The following is a 20,249-nucleotide window of genomic DNA, read 5'->3' as shown; positions in this document are numbered from 1 at the left end:
AACTGCTTCTTTTTGCCATTTTAAGTTTCCCGAAGGTTTCATAAGAACGTTCTTCTTTTAAATAATGGCAGAATCCCGTTGTGAACTACTACTGCATGTGCAGTAAGCACTGATTTGTGTCCCAAACTTTCTTTATGGTGGACGAGGGAGACAACAAGATTCACATTAACAGTCCTAACAAAGTCCTAACAAACAAAAAAACTGCTTAATAAGCTCTTCTGGCTTTATTAAAGTCACACTGGGTCCAAAAAACTGTTACGCTGACAATAAAGTCTGATATAAGCGTCATTATGACGCATTATGAGGATAAAAAGAAATGAATAAGCACAGCGAGGACTTTAAGTTCCCCCATGCTACCTAAATGATGCGAGTTTTCTTCTGCATTCTGAAAATAATCAGCACACTCACCAGGTCTGAGTTTGGTAGGTCCTGATATTCTGATGAATAGATGTTCGGGGGTTTGTCCAAGCTGTTGCCGTCGCCGGTGGGTTTGGGTGGCTGGGCATGCTGCCGATATGTGGCGCTCTTGGGCGTCCAGCAGAACAGGTTAATGGATTCCCTCACACAGCGCTCGATATCAATCTCTACCAAAAATATTAAAAGAAATACGATTAAAATGTGAAAATTAAAAGGCAACGTATACATTCACTAGCCCGATACAAAGCAAGACAAGATGAGGCACAAGTGGTGGTCATATTAGCATCCTTATGGTCCATCAAATGAAATGCTCTCCAAGTGTTAGCCATAAATAAGGTCCTACCTAGGTCAAGGACCATGAAACGAGCCTTTTCCCGTGTAATATGAGATTTGCTGTGTAGCATATGAAATATGATGCACAATATGCAATATGAGGTGGTCCCAGCAATCATACGTCAATGAAGTTGGTGTAACAGACCTCTCTGTGCTGTCATGTGCTGACAATGTTTGATGTATATGTTTACGTATTGAGAGCATTTTGTCCCTTTGGGGATTCCACAGTCAAAGGAAAAGTGTCGCTTCTCTACACACGTGATCATCTCTCTGCTGCACGTCAAAAGCACAAGTCAGGAAAATATTCTGCTCCCGATAGTTTGTCTACGTTTCTTACTTTATAAACTCAGCAAACTCTAAAGACGCTCGGTTACATCAGCAATCGTTTAGACAAACTGTTCAAGATGTCGAAGTCTAAAGCAGCTAAAAACACGACTCGGGTAACTCACTTCACTTCTGTGGACGCAGGCGGGGTCGAAACATGGACGAGTATTTTCTTATTTGAGACAGAACATGAAGCCTCACAGCGTCTCTGGATGTTCTAGGTTTACGTTCAACGATTAAGGTAACTGTGCTGTGTCCATGAAATCTGTGATTTTAAAATTTTTCTGTGGGCACCCAGGTGGCGCAGCGGGATATTCCGCGAGCACACCGGCGCCGAGATTTTGAACTCCTCGGTTCTAAACTAGGCGTTACCACCGGTCGGCAGGGCGCCATCTAGCGAGAATAATTGGCAGTGCCTGGAGCAGACACGGTTCTGCTAGGGCGGGATGACTGGACTATGTGGGTGGGGTCTTCAAACGCTGTGTAAGGACCCTGATTGGCAGATAGAGAGGCGCCTGTGCAGAGTGCATAGGTGGAAAAGGGTTCCACAAAAGGGCTGCGCGTGGGTCGGAGGAGGCGTGAGCAGCAATAGACCCACCTCAACTGCAATGAGGGATCCACCAGCAGCGGAAGACAGATTGACTATGCTAAATTGGGAGAAAACGCATAAAATATAATTTAAAAAAATTTCCTGTGACCCATCTGGGCTCAGTGACGCCCCTTAATTGAAAAACAGTGTGTGAGAGTCCAGCACTGGCAGGTGAAAGCAATTGACTGGTAACTGCCCATCATGGGAGGGGGGCATAACAATCTGCAGGTAAATAAATGAATAGAACATGTATTTAAAGCAAACATTAACTGGAGGCGATATGGTTTTAGAGCAGACATCCATAGAAATAAAAAACAGGGCTTTAAAGCAGGACGGTGTGTGTGTGTGGGGGGGTGTGTGCGTGTGTGTGTGTGTGTGCGTGCGTGCGTGTGTGTAAGAGAGACGAGTCTGGTGCTTCCAGTCTAACACTGCGAGCTACTTGGAAATGCTGTTTGAATGCTGGAGTTGGAAAGATGAAGTGTCAGACTGCCTCAGGCTAAAGTAAAAAAAAAAAAAAAAGAATAAAATATAAAACAATGAATAAAAACAACAAACTATCCAATTTTATTTAAGATATATATTTAGGTAAATATATTTCTGGATAACTCAGTGTATTTGAATATTTAGGTATTTATTCATTCACTGTCTGTTTTACCACTGCTTTATCCTGGTCAGGGTCGCAGTAGTTCTGATTCATTGGGCAAAAGGCAGGACACACACACACACACACACACACACACACACACACACACACACACACACACACACACACACACGGCAATTTCTAGTATGTTCAATGAATCCGACTGCATGTATATAAACTGTGGGAGGAAACTGGAGCACCCAGACAAAACCCACACAGAACAGAAATCAAACCCAGGACATTCTTGCTGTGAGGTGACAGTGCTACCCACCAAGCCACCGAGCCGCCCTCTGGAGAACCAATAAAACACTTACTTTCTTAACCGCTTATCCAATTAGGGTAGCAGGTGCCGGAGCCTATCCCAGCTTTTCAATAGGCGCAAGGCACACAGTAACACCCTGGACAGGGCGCCAGTCCATCGCAGGGCAGACACACACAGACCCATTCACCCACAGGGCAATTTAGTGTCTCCAATTAACCTGACTGCATGTTTTTGGACTGTGGGAGGAAACCGGAGCTCCCGGAGGAAATCCACGCAGACACGGGGAGAACATGCAAACTCCGCACAGAAAGGACCAGGACCGCTCCGCCTGAGGATCGAATCCAGGACCTTCTTGCTGTGAGGTGACAGTGCTACCCACCGAGCTGCCCTCTGGAGAACCAATAAAACACAACTGTTGAAACATTGTGATTTACATTTACATGTATGGCATTTAGCAGGCGCTGTTATCCAAAGTGACAAGTTACAATTGTGATTGCATTCAGTTTGAGCAATTTAGGGTTAAGGGCCTTGCTCAGGGGCCCTATATATATATATATTCTTTATGCATTTTCTCCCCTTTTAGTGCGTCCAATTGCCCGATTGCATCATGCTTCCTCTCCACCAATGCCGATCCCTGCTCTGATTGAGGAGAACAAAGCTAACCCACGCCCCCTCCGACACGTGGGCAGTAGCCGTATGCATCTTATCACCTACACTCAAGTGCAGTGCAGCTCAGCATGGTGTACGGAGAGACACACCCTGACAGCACTCTTTTCTCATCTCGGTGCAGGTGCCGTCAATCAGCCAGCAGAGGTCGTAATCGCACCAGTCAAACAGGCCAATCGTTGTTCATCTGGCCGCTCAGCCTTAGCCGGTAGGCAGAGCTGAGATTCGATACGATGTATTCGAGATCCCAGCTCTGGTTCCAGCGTGTGTTTTTACCACTGCGCCACCTGAGCGACCAACAGCCGATATTAATCAGTCTAATTAGAGCGTCTCAATAATCTCCCATCTAAAGAATCCTCGCTACTTAGGCAGCTCATTAAGTCACTAAGTTTTAAGACAGAGCCAAAATGTTTCATTTCTTTCACTAGAAAAAGAGGAAAAAGGAAAAGTAAGAAAGCGAAAGCGAGAGAGAGAGAGAGAGAGAGAGAGAGAGAGAGAGAGAGAGAGAGAGAAATGCCCCAGAGACGACGATACTGAAGTGAGAAAAATCAAATACGGAGGACGGTGCCCCGACTCCCCCGACTCATGAATGTTGCATGTAATCACCCGGAGCCCTTCACACCAGCGCTGCCAGTGAAACTCAGACACACGCCATCCAATCAGCCAACACGCCAACACAGCGGCTTTAAAATATGAGCATGCTCGGTGATATTAGTCTAAGACCTTATTCCAGGACTGGCACTGCTGGATCTTTAGTCTTAGAACTAAAAATAAACCTGAAATAAACCAAAGAATTCATTTTAAGACGAACTATTACATTCAATCATCAGCTGTGGACATGCTGGGTTGTCGTGGACAGCTGTGGACATTCGATGTCACTTAATGCAAATTAAATCAAATACGTCATGCTACAACTTTTTTGCTGCTTGCTGCTTTTGCTTTACAAAATGAAAATTTACACCGTTCTCATGTTCCATGACATATCTACCAGTGTGTCTCGAAAACCTAGTGAGCTGCCTCGCTGTCTTACTACCTACATAGGCAGCTGCCTCAGTAGAGAGGATTCTAATAAGTCAATGACTTATAAGGCAGGTTATTCAAACGCGCTACTTAGCGATTCCATCGGGTTTCAGCGTTTAGCATTTAGCATCTTGCCATTAAAACAAATAGAATGAGGTGAGACAGCGCTAACATGTCAATATAACATCTCGATTCGTCTACAGAAAACTGTTACATTTGCTGACAAGCCCAAACTTGCAAATAAAACACTCGTTAAAAATCGATAATTATTTATTTACGTTTGAAAATAACTTTGTCCGCACCGTCAGCCATGTTTATTTTTCTGTGAGAGAAGAAATGCCGCAATGAATTCTGGGATTGCCTTCATCACTAAGGACGCTTCCGATTCTCACTCGTTCTTGAGTCGAAATAACATGGAAATGTTAAGATGCCTAACTAGGCAACTTATTAAGGCATCTAGGATTTCGAACAGGTGTAAAGCTGCTCTTTTGTTTCTGTAGTTTTTTTTTAATAATGTTTACTACTTGAAGAGGTTTTGATTGTGAAATAAAATATTAAATGACCCATTTTGTCAATCCTGTTAATTCCCTCATCTGATACTGAAGCTTTCTTAGTTTAATGCTCAGTTTCAACCGAGTACAAAGATGTAGCTTGTCATAATCTTTTGTATCCCTTGTAGGCACCACCCTTTTTCACAGATGAGCCCCTTATATAGAGTCAGATACATGCATTATTAATATTATTAATATTGTGGTGAAAATTCCTTCATTTTTTTTAATATCGCAATATATATCGCAGGGGAAAAAAAATCGCAATGTCAGTTTTTTCCAATATCGTGCAGCCCTAATATACATATATATATATAAATACACTAAATACACTGATCAGCCATAACATTAAAACCACCTCCTTGTTTCTACACTCACTATCCATTTTATCAGCTCCTCTTACCATATATAAGAACTTTGTAGTTCTACAATTACTGACTGTGGTCCATCTGTTTCTCGAAATACTGTTTTAGCCCCCTTTCCTGCTGTTCTTCAATGGTCAGGACCCCCACAGGACCACCACAGAGCAGGTATTATTTAGGTGGTGGATCATTCTCAGCACTGCAGCGACACTGACATGGTGGTGGTGTGTTAGTGTGTGTTGTGCTGGTATGAGTGGATCAGACACAGCAGCGCTGCTGGAGTTTTAAAACACCGTGTCCACTCACTGTCCACTCTATTAGACACTCCCACCTAGTTGGTCCACCTTGTAGATGTAAAGTCAGAGACGATCGCTCATCTATTGCTGCTGTTTGAGTCGGTCATCTTATAGACCTTCATCAGTGGTCACAGGACGCTGCCCATGGGGCGCTGTTGGCTGGATATTTTTGGTTGGTGGACTATTCTCAGTCCAGCAGTGACGGTGGTGTTTAAAAACTTCAAGGCTTTATGTTCTGTCGTAAAGGTGAAAAATTCCCATCCGTGTTTTGAGCAATTAAGGGTTAAGGGCTTTGCTCAGGGGCCCAACAGTGGTAACTTAATGGAGGTGGGGCTTAAACTGACAACCTTCTAAATGCTGGTCCAGTACCACCACTCTACTACTGCCCCTGACCCAGGCCCATAACCCTAAATTGCTCAGAATTGAGTTCAGTCCTAACTAAGTCGTTTTGTTGTGTCTACATACTTTTAGACTTACAGTATATCAGTGTATGTTTACCTGATAAATCATGAACTGCCTCTACACACCAGCGCCGTTACAGTTTTATTAGCGTCCTCAGAGGATGGCTCGACTTTGCAAAAGCTAACGTCCCAAAAAACGCTGAGTCCTCCATCATGTAGCGGCGGGGAACTAAGTGCGCTCTGCAGCTGCGCTGCGTACACTTCCTGCCTAATGGAGCATGAAGTCAAGAGCTACTGCATCATCAGTCCAAAGTGAACACACTCCCGCTCCGAGTACAAGGACAGCCATTAAAGCGAGAGGGGTGGGGGGTGCACCCGAGCCAAAATAACGCCAGGTCGACCCGAAATTAAAAGGTCAGCATGGCATGGATGGAAATGAAAAATAATAATATAGCGACGGACGCAGCAGCATCAAAATTCACCTCGGGAATGAAAGTGCAAATCGAAAAACTATCAAATACGCAGTGAATTATATGGACGCTGGAAAATGTTCATTCACTGACTGCATGTGTGTGTGTGGGGGGGGGTGTGTGGACGTGATGAAAGTGACATCAAAAACAGTTCATGAGAATCCACACGGAGAGAACACTGTGTACAGTACCGACTAGTGATCAGGAGGTCATTGATTCAAGCCCCACCACTGCCAAGCTGTCACTGTTGGTCCCCTGAGCAAGGCCCCTAACCTTCTGTTGCTTTGCTGCAGTGCATACATGCACATTTTAAAGGTCAGACATATAACATGGTTCGATTATGACAGATCCCGCGTCAGGCGATGCCCCTCACCCGAGAGTTCCTGAGATATGAACCCAACTGCAGGACGCTTGGGCGAAAGACCAGACAGACTAGATTGTTAGTCAGATTAAAATAAGATAAGATAAGGCGCCAAGGTGGCTCTGCTACTGGTCGGCTGGGCGCCTTGGGCAACCAAGGTCTTTACACAGCGTTGATAACCCCACCCCTTCTGTGGGGCCCGCTCATAAAAGTCGCCACAACACTGGCTGACGGCGCTCAGGTGGCACAGTGGTAAAACACTGACATTTCGAACTCGTCGGTTCAAAACTCAGCTCTGCTATCTGGCTGGGCTGGGCGCCTACATGACCAACGATCGGCTGTTGTTCATACAGGGTGGGCACCCCCTAGCAGGCTTCCAGTCCTGCTGGGTGGGAAAGACCGGACTAAGGGACGGGGTTATGAATGCTGTGTACAGCAGAACCTTGGTTGCCCCGGGCACCTCTACAGAAAGTGGAGGAGCGAAGAGATCAGGCTCTCGGTATGCAAAACAGACCTCCCATGCAAATCCACCAAAGTACGGGTGAATAAAAAGGGATTGGTGGACTGCGGGGGGAATATACACCCTCCTTGGACACCGGTGGGATTGGCTATGCTAATCTGAAAGAAAAGGGGGTAAAATGCATAAAAAAGATAATATGTGTAATATATTACATATTGTTATACATATATTTTATTGCACCTTTGTATTGCACTTATACAGGAGGAAGGTGACCAAATACGAACTGTTATAGAGAGTATAGAGTCTGATGAATGGTCATTTGTTCTAGGGTCTGGTTGTTATTGTAAACCCTGATAGCTGATGGACTGAGGAACCTGAGGTAGCGTTCTTTCTTACACAGATGGTGGAGTGGAGTCTGGTGCCGAAGGAGCTTGTTAGAATCCCTACATACTCGTGCAGTGGATGTGAGGTGATGGGCACACCCATAACAGGGACATAAACATACGCTGGCCCCAGGTCACATCTGAAAATTTGGGCGTGCACGTGCTCACTCCACAGGGGCATTAGTGATTAGCTCCCAGCTAAAAGTATGAACACACAGGAAAGTAGGAAAAAATAGATACGAGAGCAAAAAAATAAAACAGATTTACCTTTACACCAGCTACTCAGTCCACCACTGTACAACTACCAAGTTCTTTATCCAAGTAATAATAAATAAGAAATCAAATTAAAACCAGGAGTGACTATAAAAGAAGCAGAGAAGCCACTCGGACGCAACACAGATCCAGTGTGGATCCATCTGTGGAGTCCTGTGTAAAAGTCGCCACAACACTGGCTGGCGGCGCTCAGGTGGCGCAGCGGTAAAACACACTAGCACACCAGAGCTGACATTTCAAACTCGTCGGTTCAAAATTCAGCTCTGCTATCGGGAAGGACTGGTCGCCTACATGACCAACGATCGGCACATCAGGTCAGCCAGTTACATGAGTGCATGTATAAAATGCACCAAGAGAACAGTACAGGCCTGAGTGACTGACCACCAAGATCTGGTCTATTGACACTGTGAATGAGTGTGATGCCCTGCAGCAAACTGGCAACCAGTCAAGGCTGTATTCTCACCCAGTGTCAAAGAAACTGGCTTTAGATAACTACAGTTGATATATAAATTTTTTTTCAAGAGTTTTGCAGGTAGTGTAAGTACCATACAGCTCCAGGGTGTCAGGTTTGATCCTCAGCCCTAAGTTCTATACATTTCCTTCATTAACATAATTCAGATATTTATTAATCACCTGATAGATCAGAAGCCTGTACAGTGTCTGACGCCGAGCCGCCCAACCTCAGACCACGTTTAAGATGAACCACTGCTCGGCGTATCTGTGGCATGACGATCTGGGACCACGCCGGCTGTCCGCCTCACTTTAGAAGTGCTTTCTCACAGTCAGCTCGGATTTTCGGGATCAGGGACCGGAGCGCTGTGTACCTGTGGTCCAGCTTTAACAGGCCTGTCAGTGGGGATTAACATCAGCAGCTCTATTCCAAAGGTTCACACGATATAAAGGAGGGGGTCGAGAAAATACGTTCTGGAGAGGTTTGGCGACTTCATTTCTCCCTTCGGTTCATTTTAGAGCCGCTGATATCTTATTTTTGGGACGGAGGAAGAAAAGAAACTATTTGGCTCAGGTTAACAAAGTGTGAGCTGAGAAGCGGACGTTATAATTCATACTTTAAAAAAATGCACCAGCAAAATATCAACTTTATATATTATATATATTCAAATATCAGACACTACTGGTTTAACTGGTTTAGTAGGTATTGTACACTGTATGAACATTTGGTCATGGAATGGGCAGTGCCGCGCCTCGGCATTATTCATCTTATCTCGCATCACGCCTTCTCAGTCTCATTCTTGCAGTAGGTCGGTTTTCACTACACCAGGGATTTTTAAACTTTTTTTCCAGGCGACCCACATTTAGTCCATGATTTTTACCACAATCCAGGACACACAAACACTGCATCAAAACGAAACACAAAACTAAATATACTTAACTAATAAAAATAGTGGCAATCTGGTCCCACTGTGGTTTACAAGATGTAACGTAAAGCCTCCACAAAGTGGCGTTTGTGTACAAGTTCATTTTGTGTTTATGTGCCTGTTCATTTGTTTATTAAAATTATTATTTATCTCTGAGACCCTTTTTTTTGGCTCACGACCCTTGAGTGGGTTTGAAAAACCCTGCACTACACCAGCGTTCACAATTTTTAAAACTTAATATTTATCTCTAAATTTTGATTTATTTATTGTGCTATAAATTTCCTTCAGAGCTTTTCTTTATTCAGAATAAATAAAAACAATTAGCTGTATTTATAGAAGTCCATCTGTTTCTCTGCATGCTTTTCACCCCCCTTTCATGCTGTTCTTCAATGGTCAGGACCCCCACAGGACCACCACAGAGCAGGTATTATTTAGGTGGTGGATCATTCTCAGCACTGCAGTGACACTGACATGGTGGTGGTGTGTTAGTGTGTGTTGTGCTGGTATGAGTGGATCAGACACAGCAGCACTGCTGGAGTTTTTAAAACACCTCACTGTCCCTGCTGGACTGAGAATAGTCCACCAGCCAAAAATATCCAGCCAACAGCGCCCTGTGGGCAGCGTCCTGTGACCACTGATGAAGGTCTAGAAGATGACCGACTCAAACAGCAGCAATAGATGAGCGATCGTCTCTGACTTCACATCTACAAGGTGGACCAACTAGGTAGGAGTGTCTAATAGAGTGGACAGTGAGTGGACACGGTATTTAAAAACTCCAGCAGCGCTGCTGTGTCTGATTCACTCATACCAGCACAACACACACTAACACACCACCACCATGTCAGTGTCACTGCAGTGCTGAGAATGATCCACCACCTAAATAATACCTGCTCTGTGGTGGTCCTGTGGGGGGTCCTGACCATTGAAGAACAGGGTGAAAGGGGGCTACAAAAGTTTGTAGAGAAACAGATGGACAGTGGCTGACGAATTGTCCTTTGCACCGGCATACCTACAGTCAGTACCTGTTTACCTACTGTTTATGTGCACCCATATGGTGGGAGTGCTGATAAAAATGGGAAGTGTGTGTGTATGTGTGTGTGTGTGTGTCTGTGTGTTGTGGAGGTTCTGAGAGGTGATTGGGATCAGCTTTTATTCAGCAGCAGAAGAAAAACAAAACAAAAAAAACAAAGATGGCATTTCTGGCCAGATCTAATCAAAATAATCATTTCAAACAAAGCGAGGTTTAAGGCTTGCAATCTGAAGAGCTCTCCAGCTCAAGTGTGTGTGTGTGTGTGTGTGTGTGTGTGTGTGTGTGTGTGTGTGTGTGGAGGAGATAAAGGAGTGTTGAGGTCACAGGCACAGAGTAATTTTACCTTTATAAGGAATTCTCTCGCTTGCAGTCGTCCTAAACTTTGCCAGTAAATATCACACAAATATTGGAGCGCTGGACGTCAGCAGAAGCGCAGCGCCCCAGTCTGGAGATGACAACAACAAACATTCATACCACACCGACCCTGACGTCACCGTACGAGGGAAAAGAAGCGAGTTTAGGACCGGGGATCTAAACACAAGCAAAGTAAATAACAGATGTGCTTTACAGCTCTCACATCTGGTGGTGATGCTGTATGAGAACCTGCATCCACAAACATGGACCACCATAGAACCACCGCCGTGCAGTACCGGACCGTCCTCAGCACAACAGTAACACTAACTCTACACCTGTACTGCTACAGCAACGAGGTACGTTTATACAGCTAAAATGACACAATCATACACAGTACCATCATACCAGCAACACCCACCCACACACCTACAGACACACACACCATTCACACTACCATCATACAAGCAACACCCCCGACACACACCCACACACTACCATAATACATCTACATGAGCAACACTCACCACACACATCATCATATGAGCAACACCCACACCTTACACACACACTACTATAAAAGACTTATACCACTAAGACCTGTTTTACAGTCATATACTCTATAGTTGTACCAGAACTCTCCACTCATAATACATCTACACCAGCAACACTCCCCACACACACCATCATACAAGCAACAGCCACACACACTACAATAATACATCTACACCAGCAACACCCACACACTAACACCCACTACTATAATACACTTAAACCAGCAACACCCATACTAGTCATATAATCGTCCCAGCACCACCCACAGCCCAACACACACAAACTACCACAATGCACTAACACCATTTATGCTACCATCATACCAGAAACACCAGCAGTACAATCATATACTTGTACCAGAAACACCCACACACAAACTACAATTATACCAACAACACTGGTACTACAATTATAACTACACTCACACACAAACAAACACTACAATGATACCAACAACACTGGTACTACAATCATACCTACACTCACACACAAAAACACACACACACACACACACACACACACACACACACTACAATGATACCAGCAACACTGGTACTACAATCATACCTACACTCACACACAAAAAAAAACACACACACACACACACACACACACTACAATGATACCAGCAACACTGGTGCTACAATCATAACTACAATCACACACACACACACACACACACACACACACACACACACTGCAATCATACCAACACCACTGGTACCACAATCATAACTACACACACACACACACACACACACACACACACACACACACACTACAATGATACCAACAACACTGGTACTACAATCATACCTACACTCACACACACACTACAATGATACCAGCAACACTGGTACTACAATCATAACTACAATCACACACACACACACACACACACTACAATCATACCAACACCACTGGTACCACAATCATAACTACACACACACACACACACAACAATTATACCAGCAACACTGGTACTACAATCATAACTACAATCACACACACACACACACACACACACACACACACACACACACTACAATCATACATCAACACCAATACTACAATCATAACTACACACACACTACAATCATTAATCATACCAACACCACCGGTACCACAACCATAACTACACACACACACTACAATTATACCAGCAACATCGGTACTACAATCACTCACAAACACACACACAGTGCAGATGCCCGGCAGATCAATAAATAGATGAAGATAAAGAAGAGAGTCAAACCCAGATCTTAGGTGTGGTGGGCTAGTGTAACTGCACCACCCACACGCTGTGCTAAATAATGCAGCTCCAAAATAGAACAGAAACATTTAAAATCAGTTTTTTTTTTTCATGCAAGAGAAACAAATTTCCTAACAACACTGAGCGACTGTTATTAAAATACAAACCACTGCGGTCGTCAATACGTCCCGGCTTACAGTTTCAGGTACAGCGCAAATAAATACTTTCCACAAGCAACCACGTCTGTCATTGTAAATAAAACACACACACAACCATCATACCAGCAACACCCCACACACACTACCATCAAACCAGCAACACCCCACACACACTACCCTCATACCAGCAACACCCACACACACTACCATCATACCAGCAACACCCACATATACTACAGTCATGCCAGCAAAACACACCCCTTACACACACACACAGTACTGTAATACACTTACACCAGCAACACCCACACACAGACACTACTGTAATACATGTACCAGCAACACCAGTACTACAGTCGTATACTAACACCAGATCCTCCCCCTCACATCCTCTACTGTAATACACATTTACCAACAACACATGTACTACAATCATATATTCGTACCAGAACCCCCCACAAACACACACAACTACAATACACTCATACCAGCAACACCAACACACACACTACACCATCATACCATCATACATGTCGTCAATACTTTCCACAGGCAACCACGTCTGTCATTGTAAGTGAAACCCTACCGCCATCATATTTCCCTGTTGGTATAGTAACAGCTGTATTTATTTTTTTCCAGTTCTGACAAGACTCGTGTCCACTTGTGATTTGTCTGACCACAGAATCTAATCTCAAAAGCTTTGAGGATAGTCCAGGGGATTTCTGTAAATGTCAGACGAGCCCTGATTTCCCTTCCTTACCCTCCCATGAATCCTAATTCTGCCTTGTCTGCAAATCTTTATTTATTTTTCTGAAGTGTTGAATAAACAGTCACTGATCCCACAGAGAAATATCAGTAACAATGGACATTTACTGATACATTCATATGAACAAAAGTATTGGGACTAGGGATACACCGATCCGATATTAAGATCGGATATCGGTCCCGATATTACTAAAATGAGATGGATCGGATATCGGATAATCAGGCCGATCCATGGGTCCGATACGTTCACTTTAGTTCGTTTGCGACGCGTGCTAAGCCCATACAGGACGCGCTGCTGACGTATGGCGTATAACACAAACAAAAACAGCAACATGGAGCGAGCCAAAGAGTCAGCTGCATGGAGGTATTTCACGCTTGCTATGCTAACAAGTTCGATGGCAACATGTTTATTACTCATGTTTAGCTGCTATATTTTATTTTGAATTACTGTTTGCACTAAATATTTACGGATAAGTTTATTTGAAAAAGTTATTTAAGCTACTACTGTTTTTCTCATTGTCAGCAGCCACATTTTGGGTGTGTTCGAAAACCTAGTGAGCTGCCTCGCTGTCTTACTGTCTACATAAGCGGCTGCCTCAGTAGAGAGGATTCTAATAAGTCATCAACTTATAAATCAGGTTATTCGAACGTGCTACTTACACAGCGATTCCATCGGGTTTAGCATTTAGCATCTTTCCATTAAAAACAATGAACTGAGGTAGCACAGCGCTAACGCTAACGTCAATATAACATCTTCCTTCATGTACCGATAACCGTTAAATTTCCTGACAAGCTCGAACTTGCAAATAAAAACACTCGGAAAAAGTTGATACAAGTTAAAAATCAGTAATATTTTATTTACGTTCGATAATAACTCCATTCGTTTCTCCGCCCCGTCAAGCTATGTTTATTTTTCTGCAATGAATGCTGGGATTGCTTTGGTCACCAAGGCAGCGTCGGATGCTTACTCGTTGAGTGAAAATAACACTGAAATATTAAGATGCCTGTTTATTATTTTATTGACAAATAAATAGCAGTTCAGTACATTTATATCTGTGTTAATTATATTTTGTTTTGCAAACTTAGTAATGTTTAAGTCGATCCTGATGCCTTTCCCACATCATAAAGTAAAGTATACGGTTTATTAATTCAACAATGGTATCGGATCGGTATCGGGTATCGGCCGATATGCAAAGTATATGTATCGGATCGGTATCGGAACTGAAAAAGTTGGATCGGTGCATCCCTAATTGGGACGCCCCTTCAAATTTTTTGAATTTCATGCATTTCAGCCGTAACAGTTGCTAACAGGAGCAATAAATCAATGAAATAAAAAAATTAGGGCTGTCGTAAATTGAAAAAAATGAATCAAGATTAAAATTTTTAATCAAACGATGTTTTATTGGGCTGTTTGTGCCTCTTTAAACATGTGTCACTGTTTTAATTTGCACTGCTTTAACACAGTAACATTGTGTTTATACTGTAGTGATAACACGGCTCTTATTCCAGTTTGCGGTCGTGAGTTACAAATTACTCGAACTGCTGCTGCTGCTACATATTGCAAAATATCGGGTATTTTAAATAATCATTTTTGTTTTCAAAAAGCGTGAGAAATCATCACTAGACAAAATTACAGTTATTAATTGACGCTTTAATATCATCTTTGGTCAGAGCCGCATTTGTCTCGTCGGGCGTCTGAGCGCACAGATACGCGTTACAGGCTAAATGAGCGCAGACTCAGTCTAACTTTAGTTTAGAGGGATTTGGATGGAAAGCGCATGAACTGTACATGTCATGGGAACATTACAAACACTGCTGTTAAATGGATCGCAATGGACTGTATAAACCCTTTAACATAGTTTTTTCTTCTCTCCATTTTTTCTCCATTTTAGCGCGTCCATTTGCCCGATTGCGTCATGCTTCCTCTCCTCCAATGCCAATCCCTGCTCTGATTGAGGAGAACGAAGCTAACCCACGCCCCCTCCGACACGTGGGCAGCATGCCGTATGCATCTTATCACCTGCACTTTGACGAGTGCAGTGCAGCTCAGCGTTGTGTACGGAAAGACACACCCCGAAAGCACTCTTTTCTCATCTCTGTGCAGGCGCCATCAATCAGCCAGCAGAGGTCGTAATTGCACCAGTCATGGGAGAGAGACCCCATCCGATACTATGTATTCGAGAGCCCAGCTCTGGTTCCAGCGTGTGTTTTTACCGCTGCGCCACCTGAGCGGCCCGACGCTTTAACATGGTTAACGATGTGGGTCTACATGATGTTATACGTGTTGCATTTAGAAATGGTTCATATTAGTACCCTGAGCGCCTGTTTTCAGTGACGGGGTTACAAACAGGAAAAGATTCTCACTTTTACCAGATAATGTGAACAGACTTGTCATTTTAAATAACTGGCTGAAAGATGGGTAGCTGTTAACAACTCTATATAGGCATTGGCTGGCTTTCTAAAGATAATTTAGATTTCATAAATTTATCATTTTATAAAAATATAAAAATGTGCATAACTGTTCAAATTTTGTTTAGTTATTTTTGCAGTTGATTAATCACGATTGATTTGGTTCTTTAATCGCGAATAATCTTGATTACATTTTTTTATCGCCTGACAGCCCTAAAAAAATACACGTTTTCAACTTTGCAGCAACAGTTTAAGGAAGGAACTTTCCTGTTTTAGCCTGACTGTGCCCCTGTGTACAAAGCAAAGCTCTATAAAGACGTGAACAAAAGCTCAAAAAATTAAAATAAAAGAGACTCCAGTGTCCTGCGCAGAGCCGTGATCTCAACCCCACTGAACAGCTTTGGAATGAACCGGAACATCAACTGATGCTTTCTTGACCAACATTAGTACCAAGCTATTAAATTGCTTTTGAATTGCTCTTTCATAAGCAAGTGCCTCTCCTCTTATAATAATAATAATAATAATAATAATAATAATAATATTAATAATAATAACAATAATAATTTGGTATATAGGGCCCATTTATAACCAATATTAAGTAGAGATTAGGACAATTTACATTTTGGGGTTTTTTAGCTGGATTATTACTTTTTTAGGCCTGATTCAGCACCGCCCAACTACAACAGCGTATTGGGGCACTTTAAAGAAAAATATTTTTTGAGAAATTTTAAATTTTGAGAATAAAGTCGAAATAATTATGAGATTAAATTCAAAATAATTAGGAGATTAAAGTGGAAATATTATGGCCATAGCGACCTCCTTGTGTTAAAAAGAGGGATGTTCATGATTTGTTATACTTTCATATCGGTTTCACAAATAAAGAAATCCCCGATCTCCTGCACATCAGCACCAGTTATTGCGTTGTCAGCAGTACTTCAGCCGAGCCTTATGGACTCGTATGATAAACTAAAGCCGTATGGCATCACTATAAATGATTGCATTGACATGTTTAGTCTTCATGTCATGTGGATGGAAGCGTTCAATACAAACAGCCATCCAAAAATAATCGCGGGTTATTGGATAACCACAATAACGCTCATTATAAGCTGCCCTCGGAGCATGCATGCCGATCCAGGTACTGAGACCCGAGCTTCTCTGAACTGACAAGCCTACGACGGCTGCTCACTCTCTGGCCATAATATTTCCACTTTATTCTCATAATATTTCCACTTTATTCTCATAATATTTCGACTTTATTCTCATAAAATTTCCACTTTATTCTCATAATATTTCCACTTTATTCTCATAATATTTCCACTTTATTCTCATAATATTTCCACTTTATTCTCATAATATTTCCACTTTATTCTCATAATATTTTCACTTTATTCTCATAATATTTCCACTTTATTCTCATAATCATTTCGACTTTATTCTCATAATCATTTCGACTTTATTCTCATAATATTTCGACTTTATTCTCATAATCATTTCGACTTTATTCTCATAATCATTTCGACTTTATTCTCATAATATTTCCACTTTATTCTCATAATCATTTCGACTTTATTCTCATAATATTTCAACTTTATTCTCATAATATTTCAACTTTATTCTCATAAAATTTCGACTTTATTCTCATAATATTTCGACTTTAATCTCGAAATCGAAACGTAAAAACATTTTTTTAACAGTGGCCCTAATACGTCGTCGTACCCGACTGACCTGCCTCCTATCGGTGAGATATGAACTCACCACGGTTATCAAAAGCAAATGACTTATGTAAAAATATCTCATTTCAGTCTTTCTGCACGATTTCTCTTCAGTTACCTCTCAGAACTTATCCGCATTACATCCACTAATGACACAACACATTAAACCCCACACAAATGAGTTCTCTTTATCTAAAATCGAAGTAAGTCAGGCTAATAGACGAGAAGGCGTCCTATCCTTCAGCGTCTGTCGAACACTCTCCTCCTATAGAGTTAATTACAGAAGTCGACCAAGGGCGAACCGTGGAGAAAATAATCAGGCATCTTTACAGCGTTTGGCCTGAACATTAGAGCATAAAAAGCACAATGAATATTCGTCCTTCAGCTCCTGAGCTTTAAACCGATTTCCTTTTAGAGCCGTCACAGAAAGAAGCAGGAAAGAAAAGACTTGCTGAGAAAACAAGAGAGAGTTTTTTCCCTGACTGAGCAGGTCAGTGCTCCGTGTTCTTCCACCTACTTATACACGGAATTATGGAACTGCATTATTTCCTGATTTCTTGATTTAGTGTTTGGATGCTCTGATTTCTATAATAAACAAAATAGTTTTACAAAATGATTTATATTTTTAATCAAGTGCTTCCTATGTAAAATCCCCAATCATCATAACTGTAATACAGATTATCTGTGAGAGAAAAGGGTCTGGGAATCGAACCCAGGACCTTCTTGATGTGAGGCAACAGTACTACCCAACAAGCCATTATGCCAATACACTAGACCCTTGACTTATGAATTTAATTGGTTCCCGAAGGGCTGTTCTTAAGTCAAAATGTTCGTTAGTTAAACCTGTTTTTCCCATAAGAAATAATGTAAATAGAATTAATAGACCTCCCAAACCCCCCCCCCCCCCCCTTACCCCTAACGTTTCTAATGTCTTAAATGCTCTTTTTTGTTATACATACACGTATATTTTCCCTTAAATCTTCACATTTCAGTACGTGTGCTGTACCATACACCATAATACATTTCCTTCTTTTTATATAAAATGTATCTACCAGAAACAACAATAACTCTCATATTTCTCTATTATTTCCTTCTTTATTTCAGTAATGTTGTATTTTGTAGGTGTAATTGCACGAAAGAAAGAAAACTTTACTGAGCGATTTCCTTCTTCTCTCTCACTCACTGTCCCCTCTGTCTGATACACAGTGACACCTACTGGCAGGACTAATTATACAACAACAAATAGTAATAGATTTGTTCATTTTCTAACGACTGCGCTTTCTCTGCACATTGTTTGAGGCCATTTTAATACAGAATTTTACAAACTATAAAGGAAACACCGTATAAACAAATTTGTTTGTACGTTAAGTTGAAAAAGATCGTTCGTAATGGGAAACGGTTCGTAACTCAAGGGTCTACTGTAACTAAAAATAGAAAAAAAAAAATAAAGCCAGTTATTCTATACTAACAACTTATAAAACACATATTAGAAAACTAATAAAAAAAAAAAAAGTTCTGCTATATTTGTGCACTTTGTGTCTCTGGTTTAGATCTAACTACGAATTTCGAAACTTTAAAGAAATCTGAATACATTTTGGATGTTTGGTAGTGCGCCATTACTGTGTAGAACATTTTTGCACCATGGACCGGTTTCATATAAGATATAATTTCACGCACTGGTGGGGGCGGGGGGATTAAAAATAGAATAACTATAGAATGGAAAACCAGCGTGAATCCTGAGCTTTTTACGCTGCAAAGAGACACTGCTCCCACCTAGTGGTGATTGTAGACAATAACACCTGTAAAGTGTTGGAAATGTAATTGCTCTTGTAGCGATCTCTAATTATTTATACTTTATGTGCGGCCCGGTAATAAATGACCCACGGACAGGTACCGGTCCGCGGCCCGGTGGTTGGGGACCACTGGTGTAGACTGTAAAAATTTTATTATGTTGTACTCTATGTAGTGCATGAACACAGTGGACTGATCAGTTTTCATGGTCTTATTCTTCTACTCTAGGTTTGGGGTCCTGAAAAACTGTGCATATGTATAACTTAATAGTAACCAAATTAACTTAGCGGCTACAACATCTTCTCTCCACTCTTTCGGGAACCAGAATGCCCAGTCCTGTTCCAGCATGACTGTGCCCCTGTGTACAAAGCAAGCTCTATAAAGGGCAGTTGTAGCCTTTTAGCGAGTTCAGGCACCACCACTGCCAGGTTGCCACTGTTGGGCCCTTGAGCAAGGCCCTTAACTCTCAATTGCTTAGCCAGTATACTGTCACAGTACTGTAAGTCACTTTGAATAAAAGTGTCTGCTAAATGCTGAAAATGTAAATATAAAGACATGAATTAGAGCTCGATCTATAATAAAAGAAACTCAAGTGTCCTGCACAGAGCCCCGACCTTAGCCCCAGTCAACAGGGCAGCACGGTGGCTAAGTGGGTAGCACTGTCGCCTCACAGCAAGAAGGTCCTGGGTCCGGGTCCTTTCTGTGTGGAGTTTGCATGTTCTCCCCGTGTCCGCGTGGGTTTCCTCCGGGAGCTCCGGTTTCCTCCCACAGTCCAAAGATGTGCAAGTGAAGTGAACTGGAGACTTGTGAACTGATGAATCTTGTGTAATGAGTAACTACCGTTCCTGTCATGAATGTAACCAAAGTGTAAAACATGACGTTTAAATCCTAATAAACAAACAAACAAGCCCCAATCAACAGCTCTGGAATGAACTGAGACTTTCTGACCAACATCAATGCCCAGTCATACAAACACACTTTCGACTGAACTGGCACAAATTCCCACAGACATACTTCAAAGTCTTCAAAGTGTGAGAAGCCT

General features: G+C 42.1%; 1 protein-coding gene across 1 annotated transcript in view; it reads right to left on the bottom strand.

Annotated features, from left to right (window-relative positions):
• Positions 1 to 20,249, bottom strand: part of tbck (TBC1 domain containing kinase) — a 96,145-nt gene that overhangs the window by 22,353 nt on the left and 53,543 nt on the right. The window contains exon 23 of the mRNA XM_062995299.1: positions 409 to 584. Coding sequence (XP_062851369.1) covers positions 409 to 584 — 176 coding nt within the window. The remainder of the gene's footprint in view (positions 1 to 408; positions 585 to 20,249) is intronic.

This window comes from Trichomycterus rosablanca, chromosome 5, assembly GCF_030014385.1.
Source record: "Trichomycterus rosablanca isolate fTriRos1 chromosome 5, fTriRos1.hap1, whole genome shotgun sequence".
Lineage (NCBI taxonomy): Eukaryota > Metazoa > Chordata > Actinopteri > Siluriformes > Trichomycteridae > Trichomycterus > Trichomycterus rosablanca.
The sequence above is the reverse complement of the archived record's forward strand: the minus strand, read 5'-3'. Positions and strand labels throughout refer to the sequence as shown.